This window comes from Fusarium oxysporum, chromosome 2 (assembly GCF_000149955.1).
Source record: "Fusarium oxysporum f. sp. lycopersici 4287 chromosome 2, whole genome shotgun sequence".
NCBI lineage: Eukaryota > Fungi > Ascomycota > Sordariomycetes > Hypocreales > Nectriaceae > Fusarium > Fusarium oxysporum.
Window position 1 is genome coordinate 545369 of NC_030987.1, and position 16319 is coordinate 561687.

A 16319-nucleotide genomic window follows, 5' to 3' on the forward strand; every position below is an offset into this window, starting at 1 on the left:
CTGATTGGTTGAAAGCCTTAGCCCAAATTTGCAACATATTACTCCATTGATGTTCTCTCGGCCCCATCTTCATTACTGTTGATGAGGTTCTAAGACCTATTTCAGCTGGAATCCCCCAAAGCCATTCTCAGTACAATCTTTCAGCGTCTTGGTATAAGTTGGAACACCGCCGAGGTAGATCAAGCACTCGCGGGGCTTGCCTGGGATATTATCTCCCATATACCACTAAAAGAAGTTAGCTATCTGGATTTCATCCACGACAATGAGTTCAACATACCGACTTGGTGCTGGGTAAAAGAGAAGCACTAGCAATGTCCCGGACCTTGGCTCCCCATTCAGCCTCTGCGTCTTCACGGGCCTCAATCTTGTGACGGCCATGGGTCGACATGTACTTCATAACCTTGACAATGAACTCGCCCTGTGACTCAGCGCATGTCGGGCCATTGCACAAAGCCGTCGGTGCTTGTGGTCCATATGTGAAGAACATATTCGGAAACCCAGCAACGGCCATGCCAAGGTACGTTTTCGCACCAGTCTCCCACTTACCAGCGAGTTTCACGCCCGAAACACCTCGGATGTCGATATCCTTCAGACCGCCAGTGATGGCATCGAAACCAGTTGCGCAGACTACAACGTCAAAATCCCACTCCTTCTCAGTTGTCTTGATACCACGTTCTGTAACTTCAACGACTGGCGTGGCGTTGACGTCTACCAAGGAGACGTTGGGTTGGTTGAAGATCTCGTAGAAACCGTTCTCAAGAGAAATGCGCTTGCAGCCGAAACTGTATGGCTGTTTCTCTGGAGCTAGAATTTCTTGGAGACGAGGATCCTTGACGCGAGATCGAACCTTGGATTTCCAGAACTTATAGGCCTCGGCATTGGCGTCCTCTCTAAAGATCATATCTTGGTAGTTCGCAAGCCAGAACTTAAAATCGCCATGGGTCCATAGTTCTTCATATACTGCACGACGCGTCTCGGGGTCATCGCTGAAAGTGTCGCGGGGATAAAAGTTGAAGTCAAATCCACCAAAGCTAGCATGTCGACCTTTGAAGACCTCGTTATAACGCTCTTCGGAAATCGACTTGTCGTTTCGAGAATATTCGATCTGCTTCATTGGGAGTGCCATATTGGGTGTTCGTTGGAAGAGCACAAACTGGCTCGCAACTTGGCTAAGGTCTTGTGCGAGCTGGACGCCCGTGGAACCTGTTCCGATGACAGCAATTTTCTTTCCCTTCAGATCAGGTTCCTTTGCAGGCCAGTATGAAGGATGGATCCAGAGACCATTAAACTTGTCGATACCCTTCCAGTCAGGCGTGTGTCGCTTGGCTGCAAAACCAGTGTTTAAGAGTAAGTATCGCGCGACGAATTTCTTGCCGTCCTTACTCTCGATTTCCCATCTGTTCGCTTCTTCGTTCCAAACAGCCTTGGAGATATACGTGTTGAAGAATGTGTCCTTGCGGAGATTCCATTTCTCAGCTACGTAGGAGAAGTACTCTCTCAGCTCAGCGCTGCCAGGGAAGCGTTGCGTCCAGTTCCAATCGCGCCATAATTCGGGGTCAGAGAATTCGTAGTGAGGTATGGCGCTGTCAACTCGAGCACCTGGGTATCGGTTCCAGAACCATACGCCCGCGTAGTCAGAGGCCATGTCAACGAGTTTGACATTGTAACCCTCTTCACGGAGACGCTTGAGTTGGTAGACACCGCCGAACCCGCCGCCGACGATGAGTGCGTCGAGAACTGTTGTCTTGACAGTCATGGTGTTTTCGCTTGTGATAGAACAAGACTGAAGATGGTTTGTTTTGAGATAGAGACTTGGTTGGCCGTGGGATCAGAAGGCTCAGCTTATGCCAAATCCTATTCAGAACTGACAATGTTACTTGGTTATTTATGCTTTAAGTATTGAGCTCTATAAGAGGTATATATACTTAATCTGGCGTTCTCTGAATATCCTGTCCTCTGACAGTCTTCGGGAGACTTACACAGCCTAGAGTTTCCCGGAGCATCGGAACCTAGTCCGGAACACCAGACGAGGCAGTCTGAGCTTCGGTCGTCATAAATATCTTCCACACTAATAATCACTTCCATATATGTTTCAATCAATTCGGAAACATAATTAGTCAAGCGATGCCCTTATCTTTCGGCTCGGATGCGGTGTTTGCCATCGGTATTTGGGCGCTACATCCGAAGAATCTACTTGAGGTTCTGTTCCGCGGAACAACTGACAATCTTCCGAAAAAGCACCAAGAAGCCGATAATTAACTCCTGTAGATCCACAGGTCCTAAGAGCCGAAGAATCAATTCAGTAAAAGCATTGATAAAAAAGGCCTCTCCTATAAGCATTACTTCCTCTAACCTCACAAAAGCAGATAGTGAGCCCTCCGGATTGTCCCATTCCACAGCCGCCTTGAATAAGGAGATTCCCCTTCTAAACCATAATACACAACAAGCAACCAATATGTCTTCTTACGCTGACTCCTGGGTTCAGGCAAGTCCCCACGATACTCCATCTGTTATATACTGACCCGTACAGTTTGAAGAGTCTCTGGGTGGCGTTCGCCCGGTCTTAAAGGGCTCCGCGGAAGAAATGAGAGATCAATTCAGCGGACTCGGCTCTCTCCTTGCATCTCAGTCTCCTCCTTTTCCAGAGAATAAGTTGAAGGTCAGTGATGGAGAAGTAGGTGGGGTTGCATATCGGACGTACACGCCTCATGGCTCTGAAACCAAGGAATTTCCTATCGGTGTTTTCTATCACTCTGGAGGTTTTGTTGTAGGGAACCTTGACTCTGAGGATGGCTTTTGTCGAAATATCGCACTGAAGGCCAACGTGGTTATTTTGAACGTTGGTTATCGATTATCTCCAGAACACAAGGCTCCAACACATTTAGAGGATGCTGTGACTCTTTACGAATGGGTAAGTGGGATAGCGAGCTCTCACCCTATCTATGTGTACCTACACAGAGAACCTTTGCTAACGATTTCGATTCGTTAGGCTTTCGACAACGCAGAGATCATTGGCGGCAATTACTCTAATATGTTTACCATCGGCACATCTGCTGGTGGTGGACTTGCCCTTGCAGTTGCCCGAAAGGTGGCCCTTGGTCAGACAAATCTTCCTACGGATTCTATCAAGGGTGTTGTTGCACTATGCCCAGTTGCATTCCACCCACGAAACATTCCAACAAAGTTCCAGACGAAACACTCGTCCTACAAGGAGAACAAAGATAACGTACCCATAGTCGATGAGGAATCACTTCTGCAGATGTTTGATAACACTGGTATCGATCCTAACGACAAGAACTACTTTCCAATGCTGGACGATAGCTGTTTGAAGGTGTTCCCTCGGACATATGTCGTAACTTGCGGCATGGATACACTACGGGATGACGGAAAGGTTCTTTACGATAGCCTCTCCTCGGCTGGCGTGCCTACCAAGACCAACCACTATGGTAACATGCCTCATTGTTTCTGGATAGTCCCATCTTTACCCGAGACTGAGGTGTTCTTGCACGAGTTGATAAGCGGGGTCACCTGGGCCATCAAGAGTAGTAATTAGTTCAGCAGGAGTTTGTATATGGATACATCTCTTACAGTTACCCGATGTCACTTTTAATGTAACAACTATATTAAACCATAGAGGACCTTCTGGACACGGATGTCACAGTCCAAACACCAAATTATTCGTCCCCATATTCCCTTCAACCTCGAGACTACATACATCTACAGTTGAAAAGAGAGGAAAACTAGCATCAAATGAGTCGAACTCGATTGTTGTAGGCGTGGGAAGTGAGAATGCTTCCAAAGCTTCATGCGGCAACATACCCATCAGCCCCCCATCCATGTCTTCAATAGATTCTTCGAATGACCAAGTATTAAGGACTTCCTCGCTTTGGCTGAAAACACTCAGAGACGTTGTATTTGCTTTTTCATGAGGATTCGGAGTCTGTGGCCTAGATCCATCGTGGACAGTACCAAACAGATTCCGCACGAGAAGACTCTGTCTCTCCATTTTCCCGCGTGCCCTCTCGTCAACGTATATGTTGCAAGCTGTTTGTAGGTTATCGATAGTTTGTAGTGCACCCTTGGCGACAGGATCATGGGTACTGAACCTGGCCATCAGGGATCTTACACCGAGCATACTTTTCTCAAGAGGGAAAATATGATCCAAGTCATTGAAGTAGGCGGTCCCAAGTACCAGCGCTGCAACAAATAACGAGTTCACGACAAACGGGAGACGTTTTGGAATTTCTCGATTGTCTCCCATTACTTTCAGGAGGTCAACTGTCCGCACAGCAGAGTCAACGCAGGAAAAAGCGAGGACTTGCTCTGGCTCAGTTGCAGCAGTTGGGGGTTCCCACTGACTCATGTCCTGCGCGGATTTGTTCATGTGTTTGGAAGCGCTTTTCGTCAAGGAGGGTCGAGCAAGTAGCATGATTGTCCAATAGTAAGCTTCTTTAAGGTGGCATAGACCGATATTTGGCGTTTCCTTCCCGTCGACTTCGTCAATGAATTTCGACGGTTTTATGCTATCAGTAGCCAGACCCAAAGGGAACTTAGTCGCCCATTTCCGATGGTGCTCACTGATCCGCTCCAAGTGGGTGTTTGAGACTTTTTGCGGAGAGTAGATATTGGTAAGGATATCTTCAAAGATAGCGCAGAGATCATTAGAAGCCGAGTAATTCTCGTCGATGCCCGTGTTTCGAGTTTCGTGTGTTGATGGTGGACGGCCAAGAGATGCGCTCATAAAGAGATCCAGAACGCGGAGAACTTTCCAGAGCCTCTCTCGTAGAAGATATTCAGAATGCTTGAAATGCTTGTTGATATCGTGTCGCTGGATGCCGAGAGCGTATGCCGCGCGGACAGCGCTGCCGAGGTACATGAAAGCGGCATTCCGTCGTGATGCACCTAAGAGGTACATAGTAATGAGAATATTAGACTGGACGGCGGATATGCTGATGTCGTCCATGATGATGGAAGCGGTCAGGAAGCGGCCGTAGTTGAAATACTGCTCCGCTTCCCGGTCCTTGTTCTCAGGACATGTCTGGGCTCCAATGGCAAATATGAGAAAGAAAAGAGCTGCTGAGGCTTTATCCTCTAGTTCATCAGAGCACTTTTGGTACCAACATACTATAGACTGGCTGATTTCTCCTTCTTCGAAGAGGTTGAGTACGCAACTGGTTGAGCGGAAGAACCAGGAGACTAGATAGCGAGCCTCCTCCTCTTCGGGCATGACCGGCGTATCATCCATGATGTTGACGAACCACGCGGCGCTGTCCGACGGTTTGGCCTCAACCATGAGATGCTGTAGAGCGTCTTCGGTGAAGGCACAGGGACCGACTGAGTCACGCACCAGACGTCGGATGATCTGTAGAAAGGACAAATTTGCTGCGTCACCAATGAAGACGAATTTTCCATGGCCATCTTGCACAAGCGTAGAGAGCTGCGGACGATCTGCATGGGCCTTGTGTAAATCATGACCTGACTGGCTGCTGAGTTGAGACAATGTTTGGTCAAAGACTTCGATAGAAGAGGAGATGCTTGGTGATATTAAGTCCTGTGGCTCGTCTCTACTAGATGTAGGGTTGACGTAGTTGGGTTGTACATTCCGAGCCCTGCGCTTTGTTGTCGGAGAAGGGGTAAAACTGCATTCGGCATCCACTCCGCGGGTGATGCAACGGCTACACGGTTGACGACCGTCACAGCGCTCTTTGCGACGTTTGCAAGTGTAGCAGGCATTGGCGCATCGACGGCGCTCGCTGTCTTTGAGTTTACGAGAAGGCATTGTTCTTGGAAGCCCTGTAAGCAGAAGTCTCTATAAGTAGAGGTAGAGACTGAGAGTACGAGTACACTCAAGACTTCTGGGGACGAATAACATTTAAGACATCCAACGGGGATTTGCGGGCGACCCAGATTGCGGGGTTAGAATCTCCCCAAGTACGCTAAAGGAAGCGAACCTATTAAGGCAAATTGATATCTGGTTTAGCCTTGACTAGAGACGGCCACGTCTGGAGAACCCGGTAGCGGGCTGAGTTCAGCTACGGTCTATATACAGGGCATTGCACGATGAGCATGACCATCGTGGCCTCTTTTAACTGCAGAATCTTAATTTGTGCTTCCTTTGTTTTCCATGTCATGCATCTCGTAACTTTCTCGCTAATGATACAAAGCATAGCAGTCCATACGGCAAGTATGGAATTGTATCTGTTGCCTGTGGGGTCTACGTCGCTTTCAGCTTTTTCTGAAGACTGCCAAGTGGTTTTTAATCTCTGGCAACCAGTAGCATAGCAAAGCACGTGACTTGAGAAGTAAATAGCGAAAATCTCAGTTCGCAATATGTAGTTACTGTCTCTAATAGTGGGTAGGAAGATCAGTAACAAAGATGGTGTGGGGGAGTAGAATCAAGCTCAATTCTCTCGGCTCAGCCGAGGTGAAGTGTGTGGGGGGGGGCCAGGTCTACCCCACAACCATCGGAACCCCACATGTGACCGCCCCAGATCCGATCCGATGCAGGACACTACAGCCGATTGTTAATAGCTGTTGTATAAGCTATTTCATGTACATTAGAAGAAATACAGGGGAACTCTGTGACTATTGCATTGAACAGATTGGTAATAGGAACAGCTTCCAGCTTATTTGAACTAAAATATACCCATGGGAGGAGGAAAGCTTCAGACCAAAGAAACAGATGCCATTAACTCGGAGACGAAACTCAAGCATACTGAATTCTATTCCCCTTTCTAGAGCTGAGGTCCTACCTCTCTAAGCCAAGTAAGCTGGTGCTGAGCTTGGGCTCAGGTGCCGAAGCAGGCCTATTTTTGAGATTGAAGACCCCAGTCAAGGTCCGGTTGAATATTATAGGACACCTCTATAAATTAATTAAAGTAAAATATTCTAAGTCTATACTTAACTTGCAATTAATATTACTGAGATACCTTTATTTATGTTAGCATCTACTTGTCTTTATTGTACATAGAAGTAATGCAAAGCTCGTCATAATTCTCCTACTACTGTTTTCCATAGCTAGTAGGCTATATCATTAACCTGCCAGTCCTGCCTGTAAAGTACCAGAATCAAGCTCATCAAAACTAGTAGCCTAAACCGGAACAAGCTTTCCGCCTCTGCGCGACCAGTCAGTTCTTGAGCACAGGTCAACACGGGGGCTCTTGGGCTATACACCTATCCTAGTATGGAGGAATCTTACACGCAGCGGAAGCGCAACGATAGGGATTCCCTTCGAAGTCAACGAGCTTATCTTGGCAGTCCTCCCAGGATGAGACATAGTCATAAGAAAGCGGGATCATTTCGGTCTTGTCATGATTGAGCACGAAGATAATGTATCCGAAAGCATCTCGAGATACCATGTGCAAATTCCGGAATTCCGGAATTCCTTGGGGACCGCCTCCGAAAATCCGACGCTAAAAATGAAAAGAGTAAGCATTGGTAGCACTCATTGGGCTGTACCTAATAAATGCGTTGTCTTTCTCACATCTTAGGTTAAAGTTACTGGGCAGATCGCCTTCCTTTATCAAGTGATATTGGGGGGAGACAAACCCAACCTTGACAGCATTGTTAGAACGCTAGTCAGAGTGTCATATAGAAAAGCGACTTGTCATTCTAGTGGATAATTTATGAATGACTCGGCCTCAAGGATAGCAACAAACTTAATAGAAGCTCGTACAACTCGTAACTGGTATGGAATTGTGGCTGTATGCCTTGAGAATTCAGAGACGGGAATGGGGCGACTTACGAGGGGAATAAATACTTAAATGCAAAAACATGGCTTAGCTTCACGCATAATTAATTGAGAAGTCCCTACATACTATTGTACAATTGGTGGGCAGTAATGCAATGCATGCGCTGGGATACTGAAGTTCTGTTATGGTCCCAGCGAACCGACACTATCGATTTTTAACTCCGCTGAACTTTTTCTTCTGTTCTTGGAAGAGCTTGCATATTTGTCAGCAATAAATGTTAGAAACTTGCAGTTCAACTTGACGTCTCAATTGTTTCAATACGATCCGGACTCCTGACATTGGAAAGAATCCAAATCGTACGTTTCTTGCATGTCCTAGCATGCCTATATTAAATGGGAGTCTTGGCTGTAGTAGTCTACTATTATTCCTATCAGCTCTTGCATTTACTCTGTCATGCTGTCCAATTATTGCTGTTTACATATGCTTCCCAACACTCCCGAAACCTGCCCTTCTCCGTATGTTCCTACCAGCTTTTTCTTCAACCAAGGAATCTCCTCCAAAGAATACCGATACGCTCTAAACAGTGCATTTGACTCCCCAGGAAATATCTTGGCAGTAGCTTGGTCAGGATACGGCGCAAAATGCGGATTGATAAACTCCCAGCAGACGTATCCATCCTTCGTAACCTCAAACAACCGTCCAAAGGCACTCTCACACAATAACGTGTTTCCGTTCGCTAATCTCTGCGCACTGCCCATGAAGGGTGTAAAGAAGTTATGCATCTGCGAGCGGTCCCTGTACTCCCAGACGATTTTCTTGGTCTGTCTATCAACTTCGATGGCGCGGGTATAAGTGATAGATTCGCCGTTGCGGAAAGCTCCATTGTCGAAGATGAGAATGTTGCCGTTGTCGAGCTCAGTGGCGTTGTGTTGTTGAGCAAGAACTTCTGGGCCGAGCTTCCAGACGATGTTGCTGGTAGATCTCTCGATGATAATGACGGCTGATACTGATCGGAGTGATGCGAGGATGTGTTTTCCGTCGCGCATGGGAATGACGGAGTTGATGAGCGGGTAATGCTCTCGGGTATAGTGAGGTTGAAGGGGGTATTCGTCTCGTGGGAGATTCTCCGAGACCTTCCATTGCCAGACGAGATTGCCCTTCTCATCAACTTCATTGATGGTGTCGGCGTAAGTGATGCCATCAATCTCGCTGCCGGGGACACCACCGATAACTTTCGCTGAGTCCTCAGGCGACAGAGCCTCAAGACCGGTATAAAGAAAGCGACCATCGCCATAGTGATATTGATCATGATGACCTAAGTCATCTGTAAACTGACGGACCACTCTTCCATCCGGGTCAAGCTCACTCATCACTCCACCACCATATTTGTTGAAGAAGGGAAAGGGAAATGGGCCTCCATCTTTGGTAGTGAGCTCAGTCTTTCGAAGAGTGTTGACAGCAAGATTTCCATTGGTGAGAATTCTAGCATGACGACCAATTCTCCCGGGGAGTTTCCACGAGTGGACTTCATTGCCGTCAATGTCGACAAGGTGAGCTGTGTCGCTGGTCAGGGGGCAGAAAAGGGTGTAGCCGCCGAAGGACTTAGCCTTGTCGACACCTGTGAGACCGACGCCACGTCTTTTTAGTGTGTTTTGTTCCATGGCAGAAGCTTAATCTGTTGACTTTGTGTTGATGGTGATTGTTGGAGCTTGGGTCTTGGTGATAGTTTCAAAACCTGTTGAGAGATTGCCTTGCTCGATGGCTTATCCGATCTGAAGACAATATCAGCACTCTGGACTTTGCCTTGTACTTGTAGACAATTCTCTCCTTGTAAAATGGTATCTTCAAATAAATATTGGCGTGATATTGCGAAAACGTCAACCCTACGGCATCCCGGCGGTAAGCCTGCGGGATACCGTCGGGATGCCGTCGGCTGATAACGACCCGACGGTCCCTTCTTATCACCGCCGGCGCCATCTCATCTTATCAAGTCCTCCAATAGGTTAACTCAATTCAGCACGCCATTATCGTCGCCATGGTATCTTCAACACCATACAGGTCTGGGCATATCGCTTATCAGGACATCATTATTGCTTTGGCAGGAAGTTAGTATATAGACCGTAACATTGTTCGATATCATCATGTTAGAAACCACCATTGCTTCAAGCTCCAAGATTGTTGGGTTTGACAGTTAACTTCTTGTTACAATGAGTTCCTTTTCTGAAAAGAGTCAGCCGGTTCAGTCCAAGACTTCAGAACATGATGGCGATGTTATTCAGGATGAAGCTATTCATGTTCCGGGTTATGATCCTACCCTTACCATTGAATCTGGAGAAACCAGGAGAGCTCTGCTCAAAGTTGATTTCTTTATCCTGCCCTTTATCGTTCTTTGTTTCTGCTTCCTCCAATTCGACCGTACCAACATCGGCAACGCGTTGACTGATACACTTCGAACTGACATCAACATCGATAACTCAGACATTAACTTAGCCCAGACTCTCTTCACGGTAGGCTTCATCGTGACAGAGTTGCCCTTCAACATGATCAGCAAGTACATGGGCCCTGAGAGATTCCTTCCCATCACCATGTTCCTCTGGGGCATTGCTACCTGGTCTCAAATCTTCTTGAAGAACGCACACGGTTTATGTGCGGCTCGGTTCTTTATTGGTGCCCTTGAGGGTGGTTATATCCCCGGTTTTGCTCTTTACATCTCGCGGTACTATACGAACCAAGAGCTTGCTTTGAGGTATGCCATTTTCTGGGCATCAAACAGCTTTGCTGGTGCTCTTGGTGGGCCTCTGTCTATTGGTCTTCTTTCGCTTCGTGGAAGAGGTGGTCTTCACGGATGGCAATGGCTGTTCCTAATTGGTAGGCTATACGCCTCTTAGACATGACTCAATACTAATAGATGATAGAGGGCATCTTGACCTGCTTCCTCGGAGTCCTCGCATACCTATACTTTCCCCATAACGCCGCGAAACCCAAGACCTTCTTTGGCAGGTCATTCAACATCTTCACCGAGCGTGAAGCTTCCATCATCGTCACCCGCGTCATCCGCAACGATCCTACCAAGGCCCTCCGATACGGCCAACCAGTTCTGCTGTCACATATTGTCGACACCTTTACTGACTGGAGATTATATGGGCATCTTGTCGCTGGCCTTCTGTCTATGGTCATGATCTCTCCGATGAACACATACGCTCCCTCCATCATCAAGTCTCTAGGCTTCACCTCACTCCAAGCCAACGGTCTCAACTCCATCGGCAGTGTCTGCGCCTTGATCTGGTCAGTAACTTTGGCATTCAGCAGTGATCACTTCCGTGAGCGTGGTTTCCACATTGCCCTTGGCTACCTCTGGGGAGCTGCTGGTCTACTCTGGCTGGCGCTTGCACCAAATGGCGTGTCGAAGTGGACTTTGTATGGCGGTGTTGTCTGGACACAAATGGGGATGGGATGCGTTCAAGCCATCAGTGCTGCATGGCTCACGACTAAGATGCAGGATTACAAGAGACCTGTTGCCTTGGCTGCTTATATGATGAGTATCCAGCTTGCTAACTTTCCTGGTAACCAGCTTTTCAGAACTCAAGGTATGCACAAAGCCACTTTGTCAAGTTCAGAGCTAATTGTAACTAGATGCTCCCCGGTACACTCGCGGACTGAGCATTGCTGCTGGTTGTGCTATTGCTGCTGCGGTTGTTATTCTCGTCTGGAAGTTGCTTTACCGACTCTTTGATAATGGTGATGCTGGTGTCGAGGCAAAGTTCCAAGTTGCTTCCGAGGAGACTAGAAGTGAGATTTAAAGCATAGTTAGCAATAGTATAGTATGATTAGTCTAGGTAACACTGCTATAATGACAGTAATAATTCAACAGAGTTAGTTAAGCTTATGACTATTTGCATTCAGTCTCCAGTCACACCCAGATTCCTATCTCCATTCCCTAGTCCTGCTCCTCATCAACCTCCATAGAAAACTCCAAGTTGTGAATTTCCACTGTCTTCCGCCATTCCTTTTCAGTCTCCTCAGAGATCGCAGAACCTCCTCCTCCTGAGAGTCTCAGAATTGGCTCGTCAGGATCGTGAGGATAGCCAGTGCAGAAAACAAAAGTAGGGTACCACGTGTCTTTGAGCTCTATGGAGAGGTACTCTGCCTTGGGCATGCGAGATACACATCGTGCCGCCGCCACAAAATATTCGTTCACTACATCGTCAATTGGGTACATGCGACGCGATTGATGGAAGACGAGCCGCTTCCCTGAAGGTGAGACCTCATGTGGAGTAAGACCAAAAGCTTTGAGGCTCGGCCAGCGAGGCTCTTCAGCTGTATCTGACTTTGATGGCCAGAAGATAGTAGGCTCGATACTCCCCTCAAAGGAGAAGTCTTCTAGTCCTTCTCTTTGTGGGAACCGACATAATTCTCGACTTAGAACGTCTTCTTCTGTCGGCGCAGAAGACATGGCATCTTTCAGCAAGGTTGGTCTCACATAGTAATCGAGGTCGAATCGATGGATGGATGAAGGCAAACCATGCAATGACCGTGCAAGTTCTAGCAAGTATTTCTGTCAGAAAAGACCAACGTCTTGGGTATAGGTTATTTAAACTTACCATTTCTCTCGTTCACTATATTGTTCGGTCCTCTTGCAAACGTTAGACGTAGATCAAGTGATCTCAGACGCGACATCCTACCTGCTATCAAGCAGATAGAGCGTGGAGAGTAGAAAAAGCGGTTAAACCCACTGCTGAACCGGAAATGGTTTATCATGGGCACTTCTGGGAGACATGGGTTCAAGTCCTCAAAATTGTCCTGGACGTGGTCTTCCAGTTTACTGAGATATTCGGGTCCCCTTGGAAACACCGAGGGAACGCAAACGAGAAGTTCTACGAGCGGCTCCTCTTGCAGAGGTATCTGAGCGAGCAACTGAAGAAGAGGCAGAAAACCCGTGTCAATTTCGGGGCCTACTGTTGGAGGATGTGCTTCATCCGCTGATGGAAACGAGTAATCAAGCCGGCGGATATACGAAAGGCGCCTTGGGGTGAGAATTTTGTTCTTTATCGCATAGGAGACCGATTCTGAGTTCAACTCGAGCTCACGGAATGATGCCTCTTCAATCAGAGGTTGCCAACAACGACATAGTGCTGCTAGATGTGCGAGACAGCGTATTGGAGGCCTAGTTTCGTCGTAGAATTTAGCTGGCGAGAAGTACTCATATGGTACAAGGTGTGAAATGATACTGGATATGATCTCTGGGGCTAGTCGGTCCATTTTGCTGGTGGCTTTGTGATGCGTGGGAAGAGGAGACTGATAATCATGATGGATTCAAAGGCAGAAATTGATCGCGGAAGGGAGCGGAAAATATCCGTGAGTCACTTTGTTGGCTGCTGCCTGTTGCAGGTCCATGCTAGTGCACGGACAAGCTACGATTCCTTTTGGTGAAATAATTACCAGTATTAAATTGCGTTCATATTATTTTATAAATATTGTTAGACAGAAGCGTCTGTATCCGAGTGTACCTGAGCCCATTCTGGCCAAGACTCCAACCCTCCATCTGCATCAAACATCTCTGAACCTATAAAGTTCGGGTACAAAAAAGAGAGATCAGGTGGTAATAATAATTCTTCAGCATTATAAATGACACCAGGGTTCTCAGAGAGTGCCCCGGAAACAATAGGTGTCGAAGGTTGGAAGTCTGGTCGAAGTTTCTGGAATTGTGCATGGACAATATCACCGAGGATATGCGCAGCATGACAAGGCAACCCAATGGTCTTGAACCAATTGACCAACTTGAATACCAGATTATCTAATTCGGTGGTATCATAGTTTGCAGCTCGCAGTTTGGACTCATATGTGTGAACGATTCGACATAGAGTTAGTGCAGAGAAGCTGAGGATGTGATAAATGTGATCCGTTAAGTGACGAGTACGATCGTCGGTTGTGTCGATGGCGAGATTGATGATGATCTTTGAATGCTTGATCATTTCTTTGAGAACGGAACTGTGCATGACTGATTTGGGTGATTTGAGGGACTGGCAATGAGCCAACAGGTGAGCGAAGTGGAAGCCCATTTGCAGAAACTGGGATCTGGGCTCGTCTGGAACATGTCAACATCAATATTCTAGTACATCGAGAATAGACTTACTGAAAAGGACCATCCAGTCCTGTTGCCATGCTTGCAGAGCGAGTTTAGTTCCGGCAAGGTCACTCTGAGCAATCCCACACTTGTTGTAGATAATCCAATATAGCTGAACTTCTGCTCCCATCCTTGCTTCATAGTTGTTCACCTCATTAGACTGTATGAAATTGACACATTGGTCAACTTGTGCTTGGGTCAGTAGTGAATGTCTGCGAGTTCCAACGCAGTACCTGTACTACATTCAACAGTTATCTCGTGAGAGGATTCTTGGGGACTTACTGAAGATGGGCAACACATAGGTGATTCCACAAGCACCAAGCATCCAGTGAGTCATCAATATGCTGGGACGAGCCTGGTCGGATGACTTCCAGAAAGTGGGGGCTCGCGAGCGCTTGCTGGATCGCATAGCCCGTGAGTAGCCAGCTGTCTATACTCAAGGGAACTTGACCTATAGTCGTCGACCAAAGGCTTAGTATAAGTACGGCTTGGAAGAACTCTAAAGTCTGCGGGACTTCCAGTAACGAAGTTGTAATGAGGCGCTTCGATTCCTTGAAAAGCCTAGGAGCGAGCCGATCTGCCAGATTCTGGCTTGTGTGCCGGACGGATATCAAGAAGATACTGCAAAGAAGTAACGGGGACTTGCGGACTTGTAGGAGGAGCTTGTCTGTTGGGACGTCTTCTGGAAACCTGACCCATCTCCCATAGTGAACATGGAATCTGAAACCTGTCAGTTATTCATCATTTAACTAAGAATAGTAATAGCTTACAGTCCCAATAGTGAGTAGGCTGTTTGCAGCGAGACAAGTCCTGTTGATATAACGTCTGATTGAGGTCCTGTTTGCGTAATCGCTTGCTCAGGAGAGTGAACTCCTGCATCGGTTGCAGCATCTCGTATCAAAAACACGGGAGCCGGGTCGAGTTCTGCGGACGGCACTGGTACTTCCACGACAGAAGCTCTATCTAGGTTAGACGATCCGGCAATTTCATCCAGTTTCGAATCAAGTTTATCGACTAAAGCGCTGACTGTTCGCTCAAGTCTTTCTAACCTACAAGAACTGTCAATGATAACTCGTCGTATCAACGATTGCACAAACCTATCATCAACTGAACTTCTCCGACCTCGAACAGCTGAGGCTGTACGTGAAACGTCTATTTGGTCATGTACGGGTGGTGAGATCGAGCGTCGATGGCCGTTAAAGTCCAAGGAGCATCGTTGAGATAAGGTCTTGCAACGCAAACAAGTTCCATTTGAGCTGCCGGAAGCGTAACAGCGAGTTTTGTATTTGCGGCAAAGATCACATGCTTTTGAAGCTCTACCAGATCGTACAGGAGGCATATTAATGGCTAGGGATCTGCATGCAGGAAACAAATATTGGACATAGATAAGGAGTTCAACGGTCTATCATGCCTTATCAGTAGATATGGCGTGCTAGATCGATCACGTGGAAGCTACTCCGATGTAAGTGACATCTCGACAATGACCTCATGAATTCGGAAAGTGTTCTATCAGAAGATTTGTTTTGGTATCCTGGGGTCCTAGATATACGTAGATGTGCAAATGCGTGGAGAGTTCGAGCATGGTTGACAGATTAGCAATTGATTGAGTGGTTCAGCTGGCTCAAGTAAGAAGAAAAATTGCTCTAAGAGCTCGGCACTCTTAGAGCTGAGGTCAGTTAGAAAGCAGAACTTATAGGACCGTCATAAAGCCAGTACGGGATACCACGAGCCCCCCCAATATTGTCTGGGATACGCCAAGTACAGATCTGTTTGGCTCTCGCCTTGAGCAGCGATGCTAGAGTCTAGGGTGGCCCACGGTGGATAAGGTGAAGCAAGGTAAGAGAACAGCCGAGGATCAGCCACGGCAAGCACCCCACTACGGGACCTTTAAATTTTGCCCGGATCGCGTTCCTTCTCTTCTTCTTTTTCTTTTCTCCTTATGACCCTCTTCATTCAAGAAACCGTAAGTCCTTCACCACGCACAAATACTTGCATTTTGACATATCGCTAACATTTACCCCGCAGATGATGAGAACCGCGTGTTTAATATGATGCAGTGCCTCCTCTCCGGACCTCGAAACCCTCTGCCTCTCGGGGCAGCTTAAGCGGTTTCGTGGCGAGGTGAGGTTGGTACCATGAAATGGGCGTTCGACACAGACCTTGTTACAAGCATCGGACGCGATGGAAAAAAGCTCTGACTTATTATGAATGAAAGAGAGGATTCTTGTTTGGTTCGCGCGGCTGGGGCAACTCAGCGTACAGAAATTGAACCGTTTTTTGACAGGTAGGTTTTTTTTGCGATTGAGGGAAATGGGGAGCGAGCCTCAAGTGAGGTTTCGCGTATACATCTGTACTAGGAATTGAATTGCATTTTGTGTTTTAATTGTAATGACAAACCTTGTGCCTCGCGACCTGCTGTTTTTGATAGAGTGAATGTGCCGTCCCTTGTCTAGACCTGTATCAGGTGAAATGAGTTTTTGGTGAGACGTGAAGAAGCGAAGAGA

General features: G+C 47.2%; 7 protein-coding genes across 7 annotated transcripts; 2 read left to right on the top strand and 5 right to left on the bottom strand.

The window, feature by feature from the left end:
* Positions 1 to 96: 96 nt before the first annotated feature.
* FOXG_05757 (uncharacterized protein) lies at positions 97 to 1756 on the bottom strand (the record flags this gene model as incomplete). Its single annotated transcript, XM_018384188.1, has 2 exons — positions 97 to 225; positions 278 to 1756. 2 exons carry the CDS (start codon positions 1754 to 1756, stop codon positions 97 to 99), a joined length of 1608 nt encoding a protein of 535 aa, XP_018241240.1.
* An 828-nt stretch (positions 1757 to 2584) lies between these two features.
* FOXG_05758 (uncharacterized protein) lies at positions 2585 to 3553 on the top strand (the record flags this gene model as incomplete). The annotated part of the gene is made up of 2 exons (XM_018384189.1): positions 2585 to 2911; positions 2990 to 3553. The coding sequence occupies 2 exons, from the start codon at positions 2585 to 2587 to the stop codon at positions 3551 to 3553; spliced, it is 891 nt and encodes a 296-aa protein (XP_018241241.1).
* On the bottom strand, positions 3553 to 5858 carry FOXG_05759 (uncharacterized protein). Its single transcript, XM_018384190.1, has one exon. It carries the CDS (start codon positions 5777 to 5779, stop codon positions 3656 to 3658), a length of 2124 nt encoding a protein of 707 aa, XP_018241242.1. The 5' UTR covers positions 5780 to 5858; the 3' UTR covers positions 3553 to 3655.
* A 2297-nt stretch (positions 5859 to 8155) lies between these two features.
* On the bottom strand, positions 8156 to 9352 carry FOXG_05760 (uncharacterized protein; the record flags this gene model as incomplete). Its single annotated transcript, XM_018384191.1, has 1 exon — positions 8156 to 9352. The coding sequence occupies one exon, from the start codon at positions 9350 to 9352 to the stop codon at positions 8156 to 8158; it is 1197 nt and encodes a 398-aa protein (XP_018241243.1).
* A 546-nt stretch (positions 9353 to 9898) lies between these two features.
* Positions 9899 to 11491, top strand: FOXG_05761 (uncharacterized protein; the record flags this gene model as incomplete). Its single annotated transcript, XM_018384192.1, has 3 exons — positions 9899 to 10559; positions 10607 to 11278; positions 11325 to 11491. The coding sequence occupies 3 exons, from the start codon at positions 9899 to 9901 to the stop codon at positions 11489 to 11491; spliced, it is 1500 nt and encodes a 499-aa protein (XP_018241244.1).
* Positions 11492 to 11499: 8 nt separating this feature from the next.
* Positions 11500 to 12994, bottom strand: FOXG_05762 (uncharacterized protein). The gene is made up of 2 exons (XM_018384193.1): positions 12293 to 12994; positions 11500 to 12233 (listed from the first exon to the last, which is right to left on the bottom strand). Exons 1-2 carry the CDS (start codon positions 12948 to 12950, stop codon positions 11629 to 11631), a joined length of 1263 nt encoding a protein of 420 aa, XP_018241245.1. The 5' UTR covers positions 12951 to 12994; the 3' UTR covers positions 11500 to 11628.
* A 122-nt stretch (positions 12995 to 13116) lies between these two features.
* On the bottom strand, positions 13117 to 15215 carry FOXG_05763 (uncharacterized protein). Its single transcript, XM_018384194.1, has 5 exons — positions 14913 to 15215; positions 14586 to 14864; positions 14098 to 14535; positions 13825 to 14048; positions 13117 to 13776 (listed from the first exon to the last, which is right to left on the bottom strand). Exons 1-5 carry the CDS (start codon positions 15152 to 15154, stop codon positions 13169 to 13171), a joined length of 1791 nt encoding a protein of 596 aa, XP_018241246.1. The 5' UTR covers positions 15155 to 15215; the 3' UTR covers positions 13117 to 13168.
* Positions 15216 to 16319: the final 1104 nt, after the last annotated feature.

What these genes read in the sequence shown, in the direction of transcription:
- FOXG_05759 (XM_018384190.1), bottom strand. Translation starts at nt 5,779, where the DNA reads ATGCCTTCTCGTAAACTCAAAGACAGCGAGCGCCGTCGATGCGCCAAT.
- FOXG_05762 (XM_018384193.1), bottom strand. Translation starts at nt 12,950, where the DNA reads ATGGACCGACTAGCCCCAGAGATCATATCCAGTATCATTTCACACCTT. An exon ending in TATAGTGAACGAGAGAAATG is followed by an intron (nt 12,234 to 12,292) that starts GTAAGTTTAAAT and finishes AATACTTGCTAG; the next exon opens with AACTTGCACGGTCATTGCAT.
- FOXG_05763 (XM_018384194.1), bottom strand. Translation starts at nt 15,154, where the DNA reads ATGCCTCCTGTACGATCTGGTAGAGCTTCAAAAGCATGTGATCTTTGC. An exon ending in CTATGTGTTGCCCATCTTCA is followed by an intron (nt 14,049 to 14,097) that starts GTAAGTCCCCAA and finishes AATGTAGTACAG; the next exon opens with GTACTGCGTTGGAACTCGCA. An exon ending in GGACTGGATGGTCCTTTTCA is followed by an intron (nt 13,777 to 13,824) that starts GTAAGTCTATTC and finishes GACATGTTCCAG; the next exon opens with ACGAGCCCAGATCCCAGTTT.